Source organism: Sciurus vulgaris (assembly GCF_902686455.1).
Source record: "Sciurus vulgaris genome assembly, chromosome: 3".
Lineage (NCBI taxonomy): Eukaryota > Metazoa > Chordata > Mammalia > Rodentia > Sciuridae > Sciurus > Sciurus vulgaris.
Genome location: NC_136463.1, coordinates 83615525 through 83641516, shown reverse-complemented (window position 1 = coordinate 83641516; position 25992 = coordinate 83615525). Strand labels below are relative to the sequence as shown.

Below are 25992 nucleotides of genomic sequence, written 5' to 3'. Positions count from 1 at the left end.
ATTTACTATACAAATACTATAAATGGGAACTCTGATGAAAGAGAGTACAACATTTCCTTAAGTGCAGTCATTACACTTTGAATCAGAAACTACATTTCAGGAGTCACGTGTATCTTAAAAATATCTGTATAATCAAATGTGAATATGTTTGCTGAAATCAAACATGTCTTTAACGTTGCTTTAATAACTGAGTCCAGCACATTTTTTTACTCTCAAACATAATCTAAGCATGATGTCAATAATTTGTGTTCACACCATGCGAACTTAAAATTATTAAATTTAAAAAGACAAAAAAGCTTCAGTTTAAATTAGTTTATATTTTTGGTTCTCATTAATCTGTGCTCTAAAAAATAAAAGCAACAATGCAAACACTATTCTACCTTAAACAAAAAGCATAATGCAAAACACTCCACCTCACATACTTCAAGTAATTTATAAGAATTTTTACATGCAATCATTTAAGAAAAACAAATTACAGGCTTTTCTCTGCCCCCGATCATGCCATGCATCATTTGCTGGGTCAGTGTGCTACAGTAGTGGTATGGGCCTGAAGGCCCACCCCACCCTACTCTTCCTGCCCATTTCTTATCCAACCCTGCCTGGGTCTGATTCACATTTGCAGACCAAGCCTCTTCCCTCTGGAGGAAATGGGACCTCCTTCGAAGCCTCACTGCACTTTCTCCTCTATGAACCCACCTAACAACTGCTTAGCCTCACACCCAGCAGCACGTCTGACATGCTTGTGCTCCATCTACTGCCTGAACAGAGAGCTCTGCACACGCTGAGATGTTATCTTCTCTCCCATTTCCCCTTTTACCCCTGCCCTTCCAGCTCTAGAGGCACTTACTCTCCAAGGTGCCTATCATGCATGCATATGTAGTCCTGGCCTGTCGTCCTGATCTGTACATGTTCCTCTTGCTTCCCAGAAGGCAATTATGTTCAACCACCTTGATGCCTGTCTGCAGGCTTCTCCTTGAGGACAACAATCCTACCTTTACATTTTGTATTTCTGTTATTTTTCTGGGTGAATAAACTGAACATAAATGGGAAAAATGCAGAAATCAAGATGTCATAAATATTATCTAGCCATGTAACAGGTTGTCCTTATAACCAGAGAACAAAGAGTGACTTCTGAGCAATATGCCTATTCTTTAGGCACACATGTACAGGTCTAAAGTAGAGCAGACTGAACCTAAGGTTAAACTTTGGATCTCCACATAAATTCTGTAAAGGGCTCTGTGGCAGACTTTTTGAATTGGCTTAATCAATCAATATCAATTGCATCTTTCCACACTGCAAAGGCTAGAAAACAAAACAGTACTATTTTCCATAATCCCCGATACCTAGGGTTCTAAGTGCTATGCATGTCCCACCACTCAGATGAAGTTAAATGAGGAGAGAAGAAGGATGAAGGGGACTCACTGTGCTGGCTGGATCACCCTAGAAGCAACTGGTTCTGGGGCCAGCATCTGTCAAAGTGGCTTCCTGATTTTGCAGTTTCCTGATTTTTGGCAGAAGCAGCTGGAGCACCAGCTTCCCAGTTCCCTAGACTGCTAAGTTAGCTTCCTAATCATGGTGGTAGAGGGAGTGTCCTCTACCTAGCTCTAATGTGAGATTTGGGAACTGTTCCTGGCTGAGTCTCCTTCGCTCCCTGTGATGAATGAAGCACTTCTGCTGAAACTAGCAACAGCACACTGTTTTCAACCAGGGACCCCAGACCAATACAAGGTCTCACCAAGGTTCCACACTCCTAGAAGTGTCCTTGTACCTAGAACCTTCCATGTTTTTCAGGCCAATAGTTTGAGGAGACCCTGAGGACAGAAGACATGCCTACAGGCAGACAGCTCTTATGGAAGTCTCAGGGACTTTAGGGATTTTCCAAAGAAAGGAATAAACAACTAAATCTGAGTGACTTAATTCCCAGGTCCCATTGACTCCACCTTCAAGACAGAGGCTGTAGGAAAGCTCCTCTGATCGCCTGAACAAGGTCAGACTCCCAGCTGTGTGATCCTGAATTTACATCTGAAGCTCACTCGTCATGCAATGTACAATAATGATCTATTACGTGTAATCCTCCAGGTCTGCCTGCTGCGCTCCTGGAGGACAGAGAATTTACTTCATTCACTATTTTGTTTACATTGAAAAATGTAAGATAATTATCTCATTATTTGGAATCTGATACAAAACGGGCATAGAAATGACATACACACTAAGGGCTATGAACTGTTCTTTGTTCATTCAACAATTTACTAAAAATTAAGACTCTAATACAATGAAATCAGTTATCTCCAGCATTCCAGTAATTGTGCTACAAAACTCACTTGACAGTCAAATATTCAGCACATAAATAACAAGGGTAGGTGTTAGTCCCCAAAAGTTGATTGGACCCATAGTAAAATTGAAATATTACAGGGTTGCAATTGAGTCTAAAATTGAAACCATAAGTCTTGTGATTCTAACACCATAACATTTAAGAAAAAATACCTAAACACATTTTTAACAGACAGGTAGTCCTTAAGGCATTTAACATGGTTGACCAGGCTCAAAGTCCAGCTTTACTTGAACAAATGAGAAACAGAAAAAAGGGAAGCTAGAATGCTGACTTTAGAGCCAAGAGCCCTGTGAGCCTAAAGCTAGGATCAGTGACCTGTGACACTGTTTTCAGATCTTTTGGTTCTAGGAATCAAAATGCCTTTCCCCTTGTCAAGACGTGAGATGAGGTGGAAAACAGAAACACTGACCAAGATGAGAGAGTTGGCTTCCTCAAACCTGGCGCCATGCCATGGAGACAGAGTTCAGGGGTGAGGGCGGAGAGAGGCTGGAGCTGCCAGCAGAGGGCCAGCAGGCGTGACCAGGGAAGTAGAGAGGGGCGACACTTCACCCCACATAGGAGCTCACATTGGGGTAAGGAGGACCTGGAGGGGGAAGCTCAGGACAGAACCTCGTTTGAACGTGCAGGTCATATTTAAGGGCATTTGAGAACTGAACACTAGTTGTTGCCGACAGTGAAAAGGAAAATGATGGCTGTGGCCAGCAGTCAACATTGAGTGATTTTTACACAGAAGAAACTGCTCAGAATTCTTGACGTACATATTGCTATATGCTCCTCATCTCATGAGCAAGAGCTCTGAGCAGTGCAGATCATGCAGTTTGATGGCCAGGAAGCAGGGGACAGCCTTCCCAGGGAGGGCTCACTGAAGCTTCATCCAATGTGCTCTGTCAGTTTTCAGAGTCACTCTCTTCTTGCTCAGTCTCAGGTCAAACAACAAAGGTCTGTCTTTTTAAAACCATGAGCTAAACAATATGCTTTTCCTGGAACCACAAACAATCCTTACACACTATGATAATGATATGCTTTTGTAGTTTAAGAGACCTGAGTTCAAGACCCAGATTCAGCCTCTTAATAGTTCTGAGACTTTGGGCAAGCTAATTTCAGTTTTTTTTTTTTTTGAATGCTGTCAAAGCAGCAAATGGGCTAAGTAAACTATCAGAATGTCCAAAGTATCCACTACCCCACCTACCACAAATTCATCCTTTCCTTGCCAGAAAAGTCAAAAATAACAAAATAACCCATTTCCTAAAACAATAACAACAACAACAACAACAACAACAACAACAAAAACCCTTCACCAAACATCTACCCTAGGTTTAGAAATGAGCTTGTCAGCACAATCCTGCTGACAGGAATGAAGACTGGGATGAGGACCCTTTGCTCTTTCTAATGCTCAGAACTTGAAGTCATCAACAAACCTTGTGCCTTGCTCCCTCCCCTAAAGGGAGCCAAGCTCATTCTGAGCTCAGACTGCACTATCAAGTGCAGGAGGGGCAGGGAAATTCTGAATTTATCAGCCTTCACATGGTAACAAGGTTGGCATCTACAACATATCAAAAAGGTCCCATTTGAAACTGAGAATTTCAGAGCAAGATACTCAAATACTGTCAACACCGTCTCAGTGAAGTGTGCAATTAACTCTGATATCGTTTAATCCCAGGAAAATCTGACTTTACACGAAAGTGGAAGAAATGGAGGCATAAATCATACAAACTAACAAAACTTTACATTCTTCCAGATTCTCCTTGGCTCTGAAGAATGCGACATCCACAAATTCTCTCTCCAGTTCTGGTTCTCCCTGAGCTATGGCAGCTTTCCCTGACCACAAGAGATTCCACCATGGTGCCCAGGGTGGGCTTCATGACCTGCAACCCATCCATCTGCACAGGACCCTACGCTTAGAAGGGTCCTGTATATGTTTTTGTTGCTATCTTAAAATTCTTAATAATTGATCATCATTAATAATTGTTAACAAGGAGTCTTGTAATTTCCTCTTGTATTTAATTCACAGTACTAGCTGGTGAGGTGAGGGCAGCCATCACACCTGGCTTAAGGCCAGAACTAACTCAGCTTCTTCTGAAACAAACCAATTTTTATCCTTTGTAAGGAACAACTTGACCTTATACTACTACCTCAAAAAGCAGCGTGGGCAGGTGGTGGGGGACTACCTTTCCTTGAAAAGCTTGAATAATTATGACCAATTTCCTTTCTACTTATTCTGCCCTAGAGGATGAGGCCATGAGTTGTCTGCTTAGGGAGCTGCTAGTAACAGTGCAGTTAGTTCCAGCCGCCCAACAAGGGCTGGGTTGTGAGACAGAGCAGCACACAATAGCCTCTCCCAGCACAAAGGAAGGGAATGGAAGGAGACATACTCACATCAAGTGATCAGTTACCCTAAGTAGAGAATGCAGGACATAAATGAAAGTTAAGACCCAGTGTCAACCAAAACATTCAATGGAGAGAAGCATGACCTGATTTTTTTTTAAAGAACTGAGCATATAAAACAATATTTTTAATTTAATTTTTATTGGTGCATGATTATACATAATAATGGGTTCATTATGTCACATTTGTACATGTATATAACAATTTGCTCAATTTTCTTCCCTACTACCTTCCTGTTCTCTCCCTTCTTCCCCATTAGCTTACTCTACAGATCTCACTGCAATTATTATTTTAATTAGTGCATTATAATTTTATTTATATAAGCAGGATTCATTGTGGTGTATTTATACATGGATATAGCATAACTTGGTAGATTTCATTTCCCATTTCTTCCCCTTGCTCTTCCCACCACCCTCCCTCTCAATCCCCTTCTAACTCTAATGGTCTCCCTTGTATTTTAAGAACCATTTTTTAAAAACTAGAAATATTTTTAGGAAGAAAGAAAATTACTTCTGAAGTTTTCGTTTTCCTAGTCAAGACAATCTTCTCAGGACACCAAATTTATTTATTTTTATGCTAACAGAAGAAAACTGTTGAAAGTACTTCCATTTCTTCTGTTTAACTAAAGATTTTAATAAGTGGCAGGGCATGCAGGGTACACTAATATCAGCCTCTGCAAATGTCCAAACCCACCAACTCCCCGCAAAGGAGGCAGAGCCCAGTACACTGTCACACACTCATTTTCACTGAGAAACTGAAAGGTTACCCCCAGAATCTTAGATGACTTAATATCAGAGAAAAAAGACCCTGATTGGAGATCTCATAGCTGAAAACAGCAAACTCAATCAGGTAGAAGGCAACCCAGTTAACCCAAATGAAGCAATTTAGCTTTTATTTTAAACAGCTTTACAAAATAGACACCTAGACTGGGTTCCATACACTACCTGCCATATTCCAAAAGTGTAGCATGGATTCGCGATTCTTCATCCAGCAGCTCCTCTGCCCCCTGTTGGCGTTTGTATTTCCGACGGGGCTTGTAAACATCCTAAGTGGATGAGACAGAAAAGCAACAAGTGTAAGAACTCCTTGGTTGCTAGATGTCTCCAGACAGTCCAGGGGAGCGGGTGGCAGGAGTGGCCATGGCTCTGCTGCAGGGCCCAGAGGGCACTCAGGACAGCAGCCCTCAGGGAATCTGCTCTAATGAAGACAGAGAGGCAAGGCTTGTGTGAGCTGAGCTGAGAGGTGTGGCTGGACCTCCGGTTACCTGAGATGACTTATTTATACTATATGCCTCATTTGCTGAGGAAAAGAAAGCTTCTACCAAGAGGTGCAAAGGCTCCTTTACAGAAGAGGATCCTTTGCTCTTAATGTTTTAACACTGTTAGTGTTTGTAGTGTACACATCTTTATTATTTACAGATGTAAAGACAGCCATGGTCTTTTCACTGCAGCATGAGTTTAAAAAAAATGGATATATTTAACAAAAACTTCAGATAATAGACCAACACTGTTTCATTTTGTATTTATTTGAGTTGCATAATTTTGTAACTAATACATAGATCTATTCCTGTAACAAGTTTCAAACAGTAGGAAGGATGAAAACTTTTAAAAAGTCCTTCATCACCTTCTCTTTTCCCTACATTCGACCTCTCCCTGGAGATACTACTATCAGTTTAATAGGTACACATTCTTGCACACCTTTCTCTGTGTATTTACATACATTATGTACATATAAAATATTTTAAAATAGTTTTTAATAAAAATAATATATTGCTCTACTTTTTTTTTTTTTTTTGCTTAATAGCAGATATTGGAGATAGTTGCAAGAAAACAAACTCAATGCACAAATCTACTTCATTATTTTAAACTACATGTACTATTAACAGAGATGCCCCCTAGTTAATTTAACCTTTTACTGAGGTAGAGGTAGATAATTTCCAAGTTCTTATAATTACACTGATGTGGAAGTGTATCAGTAGGATAGAAACTCAGAAATTAACTCACCAGTTTGAACAGTGTTTACATTACCAGGTTGAGCCAAAAAAAAGATGGTCAGGGGAAGGCTGTACTGATTTCTGTGCCCACCAATATGTAAATGACATACCATTGGCAACCACAAATATTTACAAATTTTCAATTTTTACACATCTTATGGGTGAAAAAAGTTTCATTGTGTTGATTTGCCTTACCCAAATTACTAGTGAGGCTGGGAATTTTATTTGCTTTTTATCTTATTCAAATCTTTGATTTCTTACTGATTAATTTGTCATTTTCTTACTGATATGCAAGCATACTATAAAATCTGAGTATTAATCCCCTCACTTTTATTTAGGTAGCATATATATTCATTTAAATATTAAATTTTATCAACTTTTAATTTAGTGGTTTTGGGTCCTATGACAGTTAAGATTTTTAATAGTTTTAGCTATCACTTCCTTTAGAGTTCTCAGATTTTTTTCTCACTTCTTATTACAGGGATTGTAAAAGAAAAAAAAAATACCCAAAACCAAAACAATAACAAACCCTTGCATGTTATTTTTAAAATTTATAGTTTATATTCACATGTAACCTTTTAGTGTATTGAAAAACATGTTTTAGTAGATAGATAGGACTCTAACAACTTCTTTTCTGAATAAAAAAATGCCAACATTATCAATTTAATAGTCCATCCTTATGATTTAAAATGGTACCTACAAACACACTGAATTTCTTCAATTCCTTTTACTTTAATGATTCTCTATCCTATCTCCACTATTCATTTTTCAAATTTCCTGGCCATTCTTACACATTCTCTTCCAAGAAAATTTCAGTATCAGATTGTTAACACATTATGAAAAACACTGTTGGTTTTTCATTAGAATCACACCAAATTTATAGACTGCATTGAGAAGAACTGAAACCTTTATATATGGAGTCTTGCCTTGAGAAACAAGGTTTGTTTCTCTGTTGAAGTCTTTTACTCTTGAAGATAAGCCTTCAAACGAATAGGCAATCAGTTCATGTATCACAGACACGTATGTTAACCCAAAGTCCTATAAAAATTTCAAAATGGCAAGGGACTCTAATACCAGAAAAGGACAGTGCTTACAAACCCTTCAGAGATATCTATCTTTAAACAAATGTGTTTTGAGGCTAATCCTCAAAAAATTTTTTAAGAACATAAAATGTATTATACCCTTTCAATGACTTTATTAGATTATGTATTTTTGTTTGGTTTTGCAACAGAGGTTCACTGTGTTGCCCAGATTGGCCCAAACTCCAGGACTCAGCAATCCTTCTGCCTTAGCCTCCCAAGAAGATGAGATTACAGGCATATATCACCACAGCTGGCTAAAGTGTATTTTAGTTATAAATGCAGAAGTAAATAGAGACATGTTTTGTGTGGGACACATTCTGAAGTTTTATATACATACAAGTACATATGCATACATGTGCATATATATCCACTGTAAACAAAGTTCATGGCATATAGTTGACAATAAATGTAGGTCCTCACCCCCAAATGGATGTCCTTCTTGATTGTTAAACTGGAAGTCAAATAATACCTCATTAAAATCTGTTCAGGGCACTGGGTGTGAGCTAGCAGCTATTATGCCAGCAAAATATCTAGTTGCTCTTCCATGGATAACCCACAAGCATTACTATCAGATAATGGCATTTTATTCCATTTAGAATTTTTTTCCCTTGATAATTCTGGTTAACTCTATTATTGTTTTACTTTCATTATGACAAGTTTCAAGCAATATTACACACACTATATAATCTCAACAATTCGATGGAAAAGGTAAGGAAACAGGGCCTCATATGATGCTGAGGGCTATTCTCATAAACTGCTGCCACAAATATTCCCTAGTGTGTTCCTGGTGACTACATGAATAGGAAGCTATGAATAACATAAAATCAACACAATGAAATGAAAAATATAATGAACCCACATGACATAGTTACTGTGTATAATTTAATTTCCTCTGAGCTCTACCATTATAGCAGTGCTATATAATTGAGCTTAACTGCTATCTTCCTTAGTTACCATTGAAAAAGTCAAGGACCCAAGGCAGGAAATTGGATTCTTCCAAAAGAGAACCAACTCCAAAACAATAGCATACTGAAACCAACAGTTAAAAGGACTTTTTATTCTGCCAAATGATGACTATTTTGGCTTCTGAATACTTCACACTTTAAAATATATACCATCATATATGTATTTTGTATTTTATAGTCACATAATGTGGTAGATGCAGGGCACATACTATTATTTTCACTTTGTATTAAGGAAGCAGAGAGGAAATAATTTTGTTAAGATATGTAGGATAGTGTTCAGCCTAAAATAGTATTAGGCCCTACATACGCTGGTTTTAATTCTATTGTCTTTTCTTATTTATTTATTTAGTTTTTGGAACCAGGGATTGAACCCAGGGGCACTTAACTACTGAGCCACATCCCCAGCCCTGTTTTTACTTTGAGACAGGGCCTTGGTAAGTTGCTTAGGGCCTCACTGTTGCCCAGGCTGGCTTTGAACTTGTGATCCTTCTGCCTCAGCCTCCCAAACCACTGGGATTACAAGTTTGTACCACCATGCCCTGCTTGACTACTAATTTCAAAGCTTTCCTTCTACCCTAACTTGCCCATTACAGCTAACCCTCTCACAAGACTCATTATATAATCTGAAGCTGCCAAGTGGATCATTACAACAATTTGCTTTGAAAACCTAACTTTCACAGGTTTCCAGGTCAACTATAAAGAACTATTGCTAAATCACCCTTTAAAGCAACAGGACTCAGCAATGCAGATGCTGAGTCCCATCTCTGCCACTAACCAGGTGTATGATGTTGGGGAAAGCAGTTACCCTCAACAGACCTGTTTTATCATCTGTAAAATGAAGGTGGACTTAAAGATTTTGAAGGATATTCTTAGTCTCTCATTTGTTATGCCTTTTTTTTTTTGTACTGGGGATTGAACACAGGGGCACTCAATCACGGAGCCACATCTCCAGTCCTTTTTATATTTTTATTTAGAGTCAGGGCCTCACTGAGTTGCTTAGGGCCTCACTTTGTTGCTGAGGCTGACTTTGAACTTGCCATTCTCCTACCTCAGCCTCCCCAGCCACTGGGATTACAGGAATGCACCACTGTGCCTGGCTACTATGATCTTCTAATCCTATAAAGAAACTAACTTGTTAACACAATTTGTCTATTTAAAGTCTGAGATTAATTTTTAAAATACCATGCTTTACATGATTATGCTCTTTTATACAAAGGTATATAGAATCAACTTATTGTTTTGCTATTAACAGTTAATGGTCATCATTTATTAATGGTAGGCAGGTGCCAGGTGGGCAGACTGCTATCTATGCCCTGCCTACTTGATCCTCACACCTATGGGGTAGTTAGTTATCCTTGTGTTCTGTCTACAGATGATAAAACTTAGGCAAAGAGTTTAAATAACTTGTCCATGGTTAGCAATTTGATAGAAACAGGATGAAACTAGAATTGGTACTCAGAAACACTCTATGAAATGTTTTATAAATCAACTCTGATCATCCTTCCTGGGTTCTGATATTTTGTCTTGGCAGATGATAAAGGACACACAAAAGGGGATGAAAAATTAAAGTGATCCTTTTGTAGAGCAGAGAATTCTTGCACTGAGAGTCAGATCTACTTGCAGATCTGGTTATGAGTCAGTCTCACCTGTCAGAGTGATCCTCTGAGCCCACCGCACTGAATGGCAGAGCAGAGAAGTAGAACAGCACAGCACCGCAACAGCGCCTGCAGCAAATCCCTCACTGCCCTCGAAATTATGGCAGACAACTTCTTTACTAAAATAACAGAGCAGGCTGAATCTGGCAGTCTACATTCAAAAGCTCCAGTGGGTCAGATCATACCCGACTCAGCAGGAAATGGCATTTCCCTGAATCACCTCCATGGACTTAACTGCTTATTCTCACAGCCCAAGCCCAACTCCAACAGACGCTCCTCAGTCTCCGAGCCTGTGAATAAATTCTGCCTCCCGCCTGCATGGCCTCTCTGCTGCTTTCAGCTCCAGGTGCAAAGTCCTAAAGGTTCTACAAGGAAAAAATTGTAACTGGGACAAACAAAATGTTTTGTTTTTTAAATTCTCACATTAGTAAAACAACAAAGCAAAAAAACACCCTGGGGTATGGAGTGAAGGAAAGGAGATGGATAGATGGCAATCATTTGTGTCCCCAACCTTGTTCCTATCTATTTGTTCCCTTTTACAAGAGCAGAGCTCTGACACAGGAGTGTATCTTCTACTCTTTGAGATTCAGCATAAATTCCACCTCAAGGATCCTTGAGTCTGTAACAATAGTGTAACTGGGCAGGTAAGAATAAGGTGTGTTTTATAAAGGAATTAAAAATGGCCACTGTTTTGGCCCCTAGTTGCTATTCTGGTTTTTTGTTTGTTGTTTGTTTTGTTCTTTTCTCCCCCCCCCCCCACCCCATACTGGAGACTGAATCCAGGAGTGATCTTCTGTTGAGCAACATCCCCAGTTCTTTTAATTTTGAGACAGCTTCTCATCAAGTTGCCTAGGTTGGAGTCAAACTCACAATCCTGTCTCAATCTCCCAAATTACTGATTACAAGCATGTGCTTTGCTTTTTGTTTATTTCTTTACAGTGAACTGAAATCCCTTAAGTTCAAAAGCTGGTCAGCAACAAACTCAAAATTTTATATGACAAATTGTTTTAAAAATAGCCCAAATAAGCAGAATTTTAGCTACTTAGAGCCTGCCTACTTTGCATATCTTTCAAAACTACACCCCTTGAAATTGCTAGCATTTTCTAACCATAGATAAAAAGGCCTAGGGCTATAAAAATCCCATGCTGCCTCTGCCCTTTAGAGATCCCTGACCCAGAGATACCCTGCATTCTGTTAAGCATTCTCACCTGCCACCTGAGCCTCCTTGAGGATTCCCCAGGGGAGTTCCCTTGTCCCATTCCCTTCTAGATCACTGGTTCCTGAGCTCAAAGTCTCTGGAAAGTTTCATGGGGTAAGGGAGTCCCTTGCCCCACAAGCAAACCTGTAGAATTGTACAAATAAAGCTGGAATATGCGACTGCCACCTAGTGGTCATATTTTTCTCTTTGATGAGCTAGAATGTGTTCTAGCATACAGGAGTGCTCAATTAACATTACTGAATGAATACAGTCATAGCAGGGCTTTAGTCCTTGCCCTTTACTAACTAACTCCCTGATTTGGGGCAAGTTACTTTTAACATGTATGGTTTTCCATCTGTAAAACGTGTAAGTAGAGTTGTGAGGATTAAATAATCAATATATTGAATAGTACCTGAAACATGATAAGGGCTAAAATATATATTCTCACCTATATATAGATGTATATTATTATTATTATTATTATCATCATCAATAATAAAAAGTACTATATTGGGTTACTTATGTCACATTCATATTGTACATGAAAAGGATTTCTTTATAGCATTCCCTAAGGGAAAAAAAACACTGGAGTTGGAACTGGAAATGACTTTTTAAATGATCTTTCAGTAATCCATTAAGTTCAAAAAATGGAAGCTTTATGAAGTCTTTTTTCTCCCATCCCTTCTATTCTCATACAAAATTCTAAACATTACCAAAATACATATTTTGGGTAAAATTTTTAGGGCATGCTTTATTTAAAGATTAAGAGCAAGTAAAAGACCTCTCTCACTGCATGAGACAGATACTTTCAGAACAGGAGGAAGTGAACTGTGTAGCAGCACACTGAGACAAATAAGCCAAATATGATCATGATGCAAAAGTGGAAGGTGGTAAGCACAGGCCTATGCTGGGGAGGCCAGAGTTTCCATTTCTTCAGTCCTTTGAAAATACCATCTCTGGGGAGAGGCCTTCTATAAAGAAACTAGTTGTTTTGTAAACAGGAAATAGGTATAAGTAAGAAGTAATGCATTTCAAAGAAAAAAAAAAAACCAGGAGTATTGGGAATATTCCCCATGATGATGAAAAACGAAGTCAAGACAAAGAGAGTACCTCAAAGCGATGGACTCAGGTGTTAAAAGTTCAAGAAGGCCATTTTGCCTGGGGATCTGGCAAAAGGCACCAAAAGCTTTGAACATAACCTTTACCCAATTCCACTAAGGAAATACATCTAAGTAAATAATTAGAGATAGAAGACAAAATTAGTTGTTAGAATGCTCTACATAATGGCCAAGAGGGGTAAACAAAAGATAAAAGCTAAACTAGCTAAATTGGTTGCACACAATGAATAATCTGCAGCTAAAAAAAATGCTACAGAGGTATATGTATTGGCATGGAAAGACATCCTCAACATATTATGGAGCAACAGCAAGCAAAAAGAAAGAACACAGTGTCATGATCTCTGATTCTCTACAGTTATATTCGTAACTCTACTTCCAACTTGGAATATCAGTGGTAGTCCCTGGCAATGACAATGGATAATACCATGGACAATTTCATCTTTGTATTTTTCTTTATTTCCTCATATTTCCTTATTACTACAGCATGAGTATTAAAGCAAAACGACCTTTTAAAACAAAAACTAATGTTCCAAAAATATAGGATGGGTTACATAACTAAAGACAAAAGTAAAGATTAGAACAATTTTCCAAGGATAACTAAAGGCAAGAATAAGCTTCATACTTAATAGTAAATGTTTAGTACTTATTTTTCAAAATTATGTTGAAGCCAGAACAAGTAAAAAGCCTGCTGGTAGAGGCACAATGATGTCATGTTGACAGATGAAAAAAAGGCACACACCTGCAATCCCAGTGGCTTGGGAGGCTGCGGCAGGAGGATCAAGAACTCAAAGCCAGCCTCAGAAACTTAGAGAGGCGCTAAGCAACTCAGTGAGACCCTGTATCTAAATAAAATACAAAATAGGGCTGGGCATGTGGCTCAGTGGTCGAATGCCCTTGTGTTCAATCCCTGGCACCACCATCCCCCCAAAAAAGAAGACATCAGGACAACCTCCACTTAGCATCCATTCTCCCATCTGCAAATGGGAAAAATCATAGAAAATGCCTCCAAGGACTGAAGAGGTGGTGGGAGAGTGTCAGCTATTCTGGATATGCCCAAGTCTCTGGCACCTAGATGAATAATACCTCAGAGACCAGAAATAAGTCAGCAACATTACTACAAAATTAGTGCCAGGAATGTGTGGGAAAACAGAAATGCCAGCAACTTCTTGTGTAGGAGTCAGATAGAAAATCAAAATCTGGCTGCCTCTTCCAAACTCTGAAGCTACTCAGGGGAGTTTGTTCACCTTTCTAACCTTTGATTTCCTGATTTATAAAATGGAATTCATAATAATAAAATTCTCTGAGTGTTGATTAACAGTAAGGGCCTAATTAGATGCCAGACACATAATGGACACTCAATAAATAAATGGCAACTAGATGCTGTTTTGTAAAAAGCTAGACCTGGACACTAGGCACCTGGGTAGCTGGTTAAATTTTATTCCTGAATTTCTCATTCACAATTTAAACCTGGGGTTCTAGATTCATCAATAAGGAGCAGGAAAGAATACTGATAAGGTGTCTAAAAGGCAGAACTGGGAAATAGCTAGGAGAAGAAAACACCCTTCAGAACCAGATATTGCAAAGAGCTGTATCTGTCACCTAGGACACGTTTCCTTCCCTCCATGGAGGAAGAGAATTTTCTTGGGGATAAGAATAAGAAACTGCAAGTTTTTCAGTGCTTTAATCTGGCCCACAAGATTAGATCAAGATGTGCACAACAGCCCTGCAAAGTTGGGGAACTCTAATTTCAAGTCAGCTAAGGAAGTGCTTGCAGAAATGCAGAACTGTGCCCAGTGACACATACCTGAAATTACAGAGACTCAGGATGCTGAAGCAGGAGGATTTCAAGTTTGAGGCCAGCCTCAGCAACTTAGTAACTTGTGAGACCCTGTCTCAAAATTAAAAAAGGACTGGTGATGTGGCTCATTGGTAAAGCACTCCTGGGTTCAATTCCTAATACCAAGAAAAACAAACAAACAAAAGAAACCTAAGAAAAGAGCTTCTGAAGTGAGAAGTGTTTTCAGTAGATGAGAAAAAAAAAAAAAAAAACAAAAAACTTCAATGCAACCTCTGACCAATCCACAAAACTTCTTTACCATTTTTGCTAAAAATGTACTACTAGTCAACTAAGGATTAAGTTCACATGTGAAAAAGGAAATAAACTAAGTAATAAAAATTATAATTCAAGAAACTCATACATTTTTCTACCTTCTTTATTCTAATACTATTTTCTAATCAGCTGCTATTGCATATTTTCTAGAATGGTTCTGAGACTGGATTTGGTCCTGGCTCCATGATCAACCAATATAACCTTAGGCAACTTACACAACCTCTTTATGCTTCAGTGTCCTCGTTTATAAGAAAAAAAAAAAAAAAAAAACAAACTACTATTTTATAGGAATATTGTGAAAACTAGATGAGTTTAGACACTCAGAATAGTTTGGGCAAGGAGATCCAAGATGGCAGACTACAGGTAGGCTGCCTTCCTTGTCGCTATATAACTCAGGTTTCAAGAAGAGGGAAATCTGTTTCTCTGTGAGCAATCTTTGCTGCTCATGGATCCCATGCTGTTTACCCCATTTGTCCACCTCGATCACCTGCAGTCTGCTAGCATATCGACGACTTTTTAGTGCAGATCACTCACTGACTGCCACCTATCATCCAGCATTTGCCCATTTGCCTGCCTTTTGCCTGCCGATCATCCACCAGTACCCTGCAGACCACCTGCAGACTGCCAGTGGATTTCCAGCTACCTGCTATTGCCTGGAAGTCCACTGTGACAGTACCCGCAGGTTTGGTTACACATGGCTACTGACATTTTGAGACAACAATCAGGACCTGCAGGACTCCAGCCCAAGTACCATACCCCACATGGACTTGGCGTCCACACCCTGCACTGTAGTTCCCCATTTGCCAACAAGTTTGGAAGCCAGTGCAGCCATCTTGGATTATCCTTGAAGCTGAAGCTGCCATCTTTAGGTGGGGCCAATCCAATCCCAACCTGAGACGCTTGCCAGAAACTGGAAGTTCATTGTCAGGTACCGCTCATGCATCAGGCTACTGAAGACTGGGAGGTTTGAATAGTATATGACTGTCAGAGTATAGGGTCTTTTTTCTCCTTTTTGAAAAATTTTAAGCTTTTATTTATTTTTCTCGCTCTATTTTCCTTTTGTTTACCTGTTTCTTCAGAGTCTCTCCCTTTTCTCATGCTAACAACCAACTTCTTTTGATTCCGCTTTTACTCTTCCTACAATCTAATACTTCTATATACTATTTTCTTATCCCATTACCAGTTACATCCTACACCCCTCTCCATCCTCTTTGTCCACCATTAGAAATTGTAGACCTCATTGCAAATCTATTTGTTGTACTGTAGATAATAACTGAACTCATCCTCTCTATTATGACAATATTGTTAATGTCTTCATAGGGTCTATTTGGTTTAGGGCTGCATATTGTCTGTACTGGGTGCTGCTAATATTGATATCCCCCTTAAAGAAGAGGTTTTGGAAACCTGCAGACTATAGGGGGGAATCTGTAATACCCCAATTCTGCACTGCTTGAGGGGAAGATATGTGAAAAACATGAAAAAACAAGGGAAGAAAGTATTCCAAACAAACCAAGATTCTATACTAATAGAACCCAATGACAGCATGGTAGAAGAAATGTCACAAAAGGAGTTCAGAATATACGTAATTAAAATGATTCATGAAGCAAAGGATGAGATAAGAGAGCAAATGCAGGCAATGAACTATCACTCCAATAAATAGTTGAAAGAATAACTGCAGGAAGCAAAAGTTCATTTCAACAAAGAGACAGAGATTATGAAAAAAAAAAAAAAAACAAACTCTTGAAATAACGGAACAATAAACCAAATAAAAAACTCAATGGAAACCATCACCCACGGACTAGACCACTTGGAAGACAGAACCTCAGAAAATGAAGACAAAATATTTAATCTTGAAAATAAAGTTGACCAAACTGAGAAGATGGTAAGAAATCATGAACAGAACCTCCAAGATCTATGGGATATCATGAAAAGATCAAATTTAAGAATTATTGGGATTGAGGAAGGCACAGAGATACAAACCAAAGGAATGAACAACCTATTCAAGGAAATAATATTAGAAAATTTCCCAAACCTGAAGAATGAAATGGAAAATCAACTACAAGAGGCTTACAGAACACCAAATGCACAAACTTATAACAGATCCATGCCAAGGCACATTATAATGAAAATGCCTAACATACAAAATAAAGATAGAATTTTATCTATATTTATTTTTTTATTTGATGCTGAGGATTTAACCCAGTGCCTCACAAATGCTAGGCAAGAGCTCTTCCACTGAGCCACAACCTGAGCCCCATAAAGATAGAATTTTAAAGGCCTTGAGAGAAAAGCATCAGATTACATATAGGGGGAAACCAATATAGATATCAGCAGATTTCTCAGCCCAGACTCTAAAAGCTGGAAGGGCATGGAACAACATATTTCAAGCTCTGAAAGAACATGGTTGTCAACCAAGAATCTTATACCCAGCAAAACTAACCTTCAGATTTGAAGACACAATAAAATCCTTTCATGATAAACAAAAGTTAAAAGAATTTACAATTAGAAAGCCTGCACTACAGAACATTCTCAGTGAAATATTCCACGAGGAGGAAATGAAAAACAACAACATAGGTCAGCAAAGGAAAAGTCAATCAAAGGAGAAACCAAGTCAAGTTAAAAACTAGAAATAAGCCAAAATGACCAGGAATACAAATCATATCTCAATAATAACCCTGAATGTTAATGGCCTAAACTCATCAATCAAAAGACACAGACTGGCAGGTTGGATTAAAAAGAAAGACCCAACAATAGTCTCTTCAAGAGACTCATCTAATAGTCTAGACATTCATAGACTAAAGGTGAAAGGATGAGAAAAAACGTACCACACACGTGGACTCAGAAAAAAGTGGGGGTTTCCATTATCATATCAGAATAGTGGACTTCAAGTCAAAGTTAGTCAGAAGGGATAAAGAAGGACATTTCATACTGTTTAAGGGAACCATAAATCAAGAAGACACAATGATTGTAAATATTTATGCCCCAAACAATGGCACATCCATGTACGTCAAACAAATCCTTCTCATTTCCAGGAATCAAACAGACCACAACACAATAATTCTGGGTGACTTTAACATACCACTGTCAGAATGCATGAGAAAATGCTTTCCCCTCCAGAGTCATATCAATAGCTAACTTTGGATTTTTGCCAATGGAGAGAGAGAAACAGTCTGAAGTTTTAATTTACATTTCTCTTTTTAATGAGTAAAGTTACTAACTTGTTTATTAATAGAAAATTTATATCCTTTTTCTATGTTTCAAAGGGTTATGACTTTGTCAATTTACAAGTTAGGAAGGATAGCTCTTTGTGATAAGAGCTATAAATATCTCCCTTAGTTGTCTCTTTTAAAAGTTTGTTTATGATGCTTTCCATAAAAAATGAATTTTTATGTAACAAAAAGTACCAGTGAAATAATTTCTTTTGAGTCATGAAAGGTTAGATAGTTCTTGCTGACTCCAGATTTGTAAAGAAAAAAATTTCAAGTTTTCTTATTATTTAATGGTTGTCTTATTTAAAAAATATTTTTGGTACACACAGAATTTATCATGGTATATAAGGCAGGATATTACTTTACTTATCCCTATAACATTTATTGACTACTTCTTTTTCCCAGTGATTTGAGATGATGTCCTCTTTATACATTCAATTTCTATATGTATCTGATTGTACTTATGGGCATTCTGTTTTGCTAATAGACCAGTAGGATACTCTTAAATTATTTAGGCTGTTAAAAATGCCTTAATGGGTTTTAGTGCTGGTCCCACTTCTATGTTTATTTTTTTTCACTAAATTCAGCATCAGGTGATATAGTTATAAAACTGTTAAGTTTTCACTGAGATTTTGATAAATTTACAAATTAATTTACACAGTAATATGGTCCTTCTATTTGTAGAAAGTCTATTTTTTTGCCTTTAGTGGCATTTTAATTTTAATTTTTAATAGGTCTCACATTTTTATTAACATGTTAATATATTTATTATTGTTATATATGAAATCTTTTCTTTCATTAAATCTTCCAAAAGATTGTTCAAATATATATAAACTACTAATTTTTGTATGTTGATTTTGTAGTTGGTAATCTAATTGAGCTATCTGATTGTAGTAGCTGTTAATAAAATATCTTGAATCTCCAAAAGAAAAAAAAGGAAGTAATTATAGTTGCACATGAGTCAGCTATCAGAATATTTTGTGCAGCATATTTAAGTAATAATAAATTGAAAACCCAAACCCAAATAGACCAATAAGTGGCTGGCCAAATATTATTATAATACCACTACATAGTGGTTTGCTATGGAATCATTAAAATTATATAGTGTAAGACTACTTACTATAAAAAATGAAATATTGTTGAAACAGAAAAGCAAGTTACAAAATACTGTAATAGTGTGATCCTATGTATGTAAAAGAAAAATTGTATGTGTGCGTTTGTATTCATTTCTGTGTGCAACTTGTACACTGAATAAAGATGACACAATTTGCAAAAAAAAAGAGAATAGTTTGGGCACTAAGTATTTATGATTATCATTATCTCCTTAAATTCTGTGCAGTGGCCTTACTAAACAGAAGTGTGGGGAGTACGGTCTCCATTACAATGAAAATCCACAGCTAGAACTAGACTTTTTTCATCCTGGGTTAGATAACTGATTACTATATTCTTTTCTAAAAATTTACAAAATTTTAAGTATGATTCTAATTTAGTTAAAAAGTGCACATTAGAAAGAAGAAAAAAATATACCTAAGCATTAAAAGTGGTTGTTTCTGTGTTATAAGATTAAGGCTAGTTTCTTTTCCCTCCTGCATCTATCAATCTTCTTATGAAGAACTTTAAGGATGTTCTAAACTGGACATCTATTTCATAGCCAGAAAAGAATATTATTCTGATATTGTATCATTTTTTCTTATTATTTATGTTTCCTTTTTAGTTTTTAATCAATCACTTATTTATGTTTTTCAGCTATGGTCTGTGTTGCTCAGGTGGCCTGGAATTCCTGGGTCTAAGTCCTTCCACCTCAGCCTCCTGAGTTGCTGGGACTATAGGCATATGCCACCACTCCTAGTTTTTTTTTTTTTTTTTTTTTTTTTGTGTGCTGGGAATCGAACCCAGGGTTAGCTTCTTATTTAATACTGCCACTAAACCTGAAAACAGTATCTGGCTTCCCAATGTCACCACCTTAAAGGTCTTCCACCTCTTCCAATTCTAAAACGTAATTAAGGAAAAGATACAAGTATAATCATAAAGTGACACGGATATTGTTTTACCTTAGCACTTCATGTCTTTCACCAGCAAATGAATATTGATTATTCTTTTCAGAGTAGTCACATTGCAAGATCACAAATATTAAGATAAGCCAGTATGGAAGACTTTTTCTGAAAATTTCATGAAGTCACATAAGCCAGACCACCTTATCCTTTATACTTATAATGCAACCACATAAATGTGCATCTGAGCCAGGCATGATGGTGCACATCTGTATCCCAACAACTGGGGAGGTTAAGGCAGGAGGACTGCAAATTACAGGCCTGCCTCAGCAACTTGGTGAGGTCCTAAGCAACTTAGCAAGATCCTGTCTCAAAATAAAAAATAAAAAGGGCTGAGGATGTGGCTCAATGGTAAGGCACCCCTGAGTTCAATCCCCGCCTACTAATAAATAGACTATACAACTATATTTTAAAAAAGCTACTTATATAAGTAAGACTGAATTCTACAAACATGGTTGAATAAAACATTAGGTATGATACAATTTAGATGCAGTAAACAAGATGCAAATAACACTGTATTATTTCTAGAGAAAGACACTGGACAACCAGGGACTGAGGTTACATTCCCGTCAGTTTAGATAAGAAGGCTGTAGGAATGGACAGTGCTGACCATGTTCCCAGGGCTCTGGTTCAGTGTTTTGAAAAGGAAGAGCTCTCCACTTTCCCCTGTGCTGGGGATATGGTTGTATGCATGCAGACTTCTAGCAGATGGTGACAAAAACTACCCCAGAGCTTTCTGCACAAAGCTCAGAAGCTACTCTGCCTCTCCTAAGCCATCACAGGGGTGGGTATGGGGCTGTAACTTCAATTTACCATCTCTAGTTCATCATTTGTTCTTTGAAGTTATGCCAAATTTACCCCTGCCATGGGATATAGAGGAAAGACTTTGCATTTAGACATTTTGTCCTTAAAACTGCAATCAAGAATGCAGGGCACTGGATGTGGCAATTCTACCTGTGGGTGCTGATGTCCTGGAACTGAGCATGCAAAGCAGGCTGGGCTTCCCTCACATTGCCACCAGAGACTAGCTCCTGGGGGAACCCAGCAGGCAATTTGTGATTCTAACAAAGGACTGTCTGAAGGCGATGCAGTGCCAGGACAGAACACAGGTGAGGGAACTTACTGAGAGGTCAACAACTGTCTTGATGGCCTTGTCTTTTCTCTTTATGAAGTCATCATCCTGCAAGACAAAACAGGCATAAACAAACCCCAGATTGCTACAGATTACTCAGCTGAGCTGCTTAAAAATCTGCCTTATAAATAGGCTTTTCATTACTACTTTGCCAGAAGCCATCTCAATTTGCTAACAAGTAAGATACATTCTCTATGGAAAAATGCGAGGCTCTATGCACATGGCCCAACACAGATTCCTACAAACAGTAAGCTAAAGGAGTTCCATGGAGTACAGTGGTTCAGATAAGCATTCTCACTTGAAATCCTATCAGTGCTGAAGTTTCAGATAAGTCACACGACCTTTAGGCCTCATTCTCTATGTGCAAAACAGGGACAATCATTAGGATTAAAGAATAGAAGTCAAATGCTGTGCTAGGACTGGCACATAATATTATTATTGTTACTGCAACTACTATTAATTATTACTATAGAAATGCCCCAGGAAAGTGAATGGTCTCTCAAAGAGTTTTATACAAAAATATGCTCTTTCAATTTAAAAAAGTTCTAGATCAAGTACCAAAATGCAAAGAAAATGATAAAAGTGTAGGGCTTCAGACTAAGTGACCATCTAGAGAGGCAGTTCTTTTTATATATATATATATATATATTTATTTATTTTTATTGTAAACAAATGGGATACATGTTGATTCTCGGTTTGTACATGGAGTAAAGGCATACCATTTGTGTAATCATAAATTTACATAAGGTAATGCTGTTTGAGTCTCTTATTTTTCCCCCTACTCTCCCACCCATCCCACCCCCCTCTTTTCTCTATATAGTCCCTCCTTCCTCCATTCTTGCGGACCCACATTATGTGTCATCATCCACTTATCAGTGAGATCATTCTTCCTTTAGATTTTTGAGATTGGCTTATCTCACTTAGCATATTCTCCAGTTTCACCCATTTGCCTGCAAACGCCATAATTTTATCATTCTTTATGGCTGAGTAATATTCCATTGTATAAATATACCACATTTTCTTTATCCATTCATCAATTGAAGGGCATCTAGGTTGGTTCCACAATCTGGCTATTGTGAATTGAGCAGCTATGAACATTGATGTGGCTGCATCTTTGTAGTATTCTGCTTTTAAGTCCTTTGGGTATAGGCCAAGGAGTGGGATAGCTGGGTCAAATGGTGGGTCCATTCCAAGCTTTCTGAGGAATCTCCACACTCCTTCCCAGATTGGCTGCACTACTTTGCAACCCCATCAGCAATGTATGAGTGTACCTTTCTCCCCACATCCTCACCAATACCTAATGTTGCTAGTGTTCTTAATAATCACCATTCTAATTGGGGTGAGATGAATCGTAAGGTAGTTTTGATTAGCATTTCTCTTATTACTAGAGATGTTGAACATTTTTTCATATGTATGTTGATTGCTTGTACATCTTCTTCTGTGAAGTGTCTGTTCATTTCCTTAGCCCATTCGTTGACTGGATTATTTGTATTCTTGGTATAGAGTTTTCTGAGTTCTTTATAGATTCTGGAGATTAGTGCTCTATCTGAAGTATGGGTGGCAAAGATTTTCTTCCACTCTGTAGGCTCTCTCTTCAAATTACTGATAGTCTCCTTTGCTGAGAGAAAGTTTTTTAGTTTGAAACTATTCCAGTTGTTGATTCTTGCTTTTATTTCTGGTGCTATGGGAGTCCTGTTAAGGAAGTCTGAACCTAAGCCGACATGTTGAAGATTTGGACCTACTTTTTCTTCTATAAGATGAAATGTCTCTGGTCTGATTCTGAGGTCCTTGATCCATTTGAGTTGATTTTTGTGCAGGGTGAGAGAGAGGGGTTTAATTTCATTCTGTTGCATATGGATTTCCAGTTTTCCCAGCACCATTTGTTGAAAAGGCTATCTTTTCTCCATTGCATATTTTTGGCACCTTTGTCTAGTATGAGAAAATTGTATTTATTTGGGTTTGTGTCCATGTCCTCTATTCTATACCATTGATCGACCTGTCTATTTTGGTGCCAATACCATGCTGTTTTTGTTACTATGGCTTTGTAGTAGAACCGAATATCTGGTACTGTGATACCCCCTGCTTCACTCTTTCTGCTAAGGATTGCTTTAGCAATTCTGGGTTTCTTATTCTTCCACATGAATTTCATGACTGCTTGTTCTATTTCTGTAAGGTACGTCATTGGGATTTTAAATGGAATTGCATTGAATCTGTATAGCACTTTTGGTAGTATGGCCATTTTGACAATATTAATTCTGCCTATCCAAGAACATGGGAGAGCTTTCCATCTTCTAAGACTTTCTTTAATTTCTTTCTTTAGTGTTCTATAGTTCTCATTGTAGAGGTCTTTCACCTCTTTTGTGAGATTGATTCCCAAGTATTTTATTTTTTTCGAGGCTATTGTGAATGGGGTAGTTTTCCTAATTTCTCTTTCTGAAGATTCATCACTTATGTATAAAAATGCATTGGATTTATGAGCATTGATCTTGTAACCTGCTACTTTACTGAATTCACGTATGAGTTCTAAAAGTTTTCGGGTGGAATTTCCGGGTTCTTATAAATATATAATCATGTCATCAGCAAACAGGGATAGTTTGAGTTCTTCTTTTCTTATTCGTATCCCTTTAATTTCTTTGGTCTGTCTAATTGCTCTGGCTAGAGTTTCAAGGACGATGTTGAATAGAAGTGGTGAAAGAGGGCATCCCTGTCTGTTTCCAGTTTTTAGGGGGAATGCTTTCAGTTTTTCACCATTTAGAATGATATTGGCCATGGGCTTAGCATAGATGACCTTTACAATGTAAAGGAATGTTCCTGCTATTCCTACTTTTTCTAGTGTTTTGAGCATAAAGGGATGCTGTATTTTATCAAATGCTTTTTCTGCATCTATTGAAATAATCATGTGATTCTTAACTTTAAGTCTGTTGACATGATGAATTATGTTTATTGATTTCCAAATGTTGAACCAGCCTTGCATCCCTGGGATAAAACCCACTTGATCATGGTGAACTGTCTTTTTAATATATTTTTGTATGCGATTTGCTAAAATTTTGTTGAAAATTTTTGTGTCGATGTTCATTAAGGATATTGGTCTAAAATGTTCTTTCCTCGATGTGTCTCTGTCTGGTTTAGGTATCAGGGTGATATTGGCTTCATAGAATGAGTTTGGGAGGGTTCCGTCATCTTCTATTTCATGGAATACTTTGAGGAGTATTGGAATGAGCTCTTCTTTAAAGGTTTTGTAGAACTCGGCTGAGGACCCATCTGGTCCCGGACTTTTCTTTGTTGGTAGGCTTTTGATGACCTCTTCTATTTCATTGCTTGAAATTGATCTATTTAAGTTTTGTATGTCCTCCTGGTTCAGTTTAGGTAATTCATATGTCTCTAGAAACTTGTTGATATCTTCAAGATTTTCTGATTTGTTGGAGTATAGATTTTCAAAATAGCTTCTAATTATGTTTTGTATTTCACTTGTGTCTGTAGTGATATTTCCTTGTTCATTCTGAATTTTAGTAATTTGAGTTTTCTCTCTTCTTCTCTTTGTTAGTGTGGCTAAGGGTTTATCAATTTTGTTTATTTTTTCAAAGAACCAACTATTTATTTTGTTAATTTTTTTTATTGTTTCTTTTGTTTCAATTTCATTGATTTCAGCTCTGATTTTAACTATTTCCTATCTTCTACTACTTTTGGTGTTGATCTGTTCTTCTTTTTCTAGGGATTTAAGCTGTAGTGTTAAGCCGTTTATTTGATTTCTACTTCTTTTGTTGAATGGGCTCCATGAAATAAATCTTCCTCTAAGTACTGCTTTCATAGTGTCCCAGAAATTCTGATATGATGTGTCTTTGTTCTCGTCTACTTCTAAGAATTTTTTTATTTCCCTCTTGATGTCTTCTGTTATCCATTCTTCATACAATAGTGTATTATTTAATCTCTAGGTGTTGGAGTACTTTCTGTATTTTATTCTGTCATTTATTTCTAATTTCAATCCATTATGATCTGATAGAATACAAGATAGTATCTCTATCTTCTTGTATTTGCTAACAGCAGCTTTGTGGCATAAAATATGGTCTATTTTAGAGAAGGATCCATGTGTTGCTGAGAAGAAAGTGTATTTGCTCTTTGTTGGATATTATATTCTAAATATGTCCATTAAGTCTAAATTGTTGATTGTGTTATTGAGATCTATGGTTTCTTTATTCAATTTTTGTGTGGAAGATCTATCCAGTGGTGAAAGAGGTGTGTTAAAATTGCCTAGTATTATTGTGTTGTGGTCTATTTGATTTCTGGAATTGAGAAGGATTTGCTTGATGTACATGGATGAGCCAATGTTCGGGGCATAGATATTTATGATTGTTGCGTCTTGCTGATTCATGCTTCCCTTAAGCAGTATGTAACATCCTCCTTTATCCCTTCTGACTAGTTTTGGCTTGAAGTCCACATTATCTAAAATGAGGATGGATACTCCAGCTTTTTTGCTGTGTCCATGTGCATGGTATGTTTTTTCCCATCCTTTCACCTTTAGTCTGTGGGTATCTCTTTCTATGGGATGAGTCTCTTGCAGGCAGCATATTGTTGGATTTTTCTTTTTAATCCAATCTGCCAGTCTATGTCTTTTGATTGATGAGTTCACGCCATTAACATTCAGGGTTTTTATTGTGATATGATTTGTATTCCTAGTCATTTGACTCATTTTTGTTTTTTGACATGATTTGGTTTCTCCTGTATTTGGCCATTCCTTTAGGCTAGTTCCTCCTGTTGCTGATTT

General features: G+C 37.6%; 1 protein-coding gene across 2 annotated transcripts in view; it reads right to left on the bottom strand.

Moving 5' to 3' along the window:
* CCDC93 (CCC complex scaffolding subunit CCDC93) overlaps positions 1-25992 on the bottom strand; it is a 97553-nt gene that overhangs the window by 49056 nt on the left and 22505 nt on the right. For both annotated transcript variants that reach the window (XM_079135649.1, XM_079135650.1), the window contains exons 6-7: positions 21222-21278; positions 5662-5762 (exon numbers count right to left, since the gene is read on the bottom strand). In XM_079135649.1, the coding sequence (XP_078991775.1) occupies positions 5662-5762; positions 21222-21278 (158 nt within the window). The remainder of the gene's footprint in view (positions 1-5661; positions 5763-21221; positions 21279-25992) is intronic.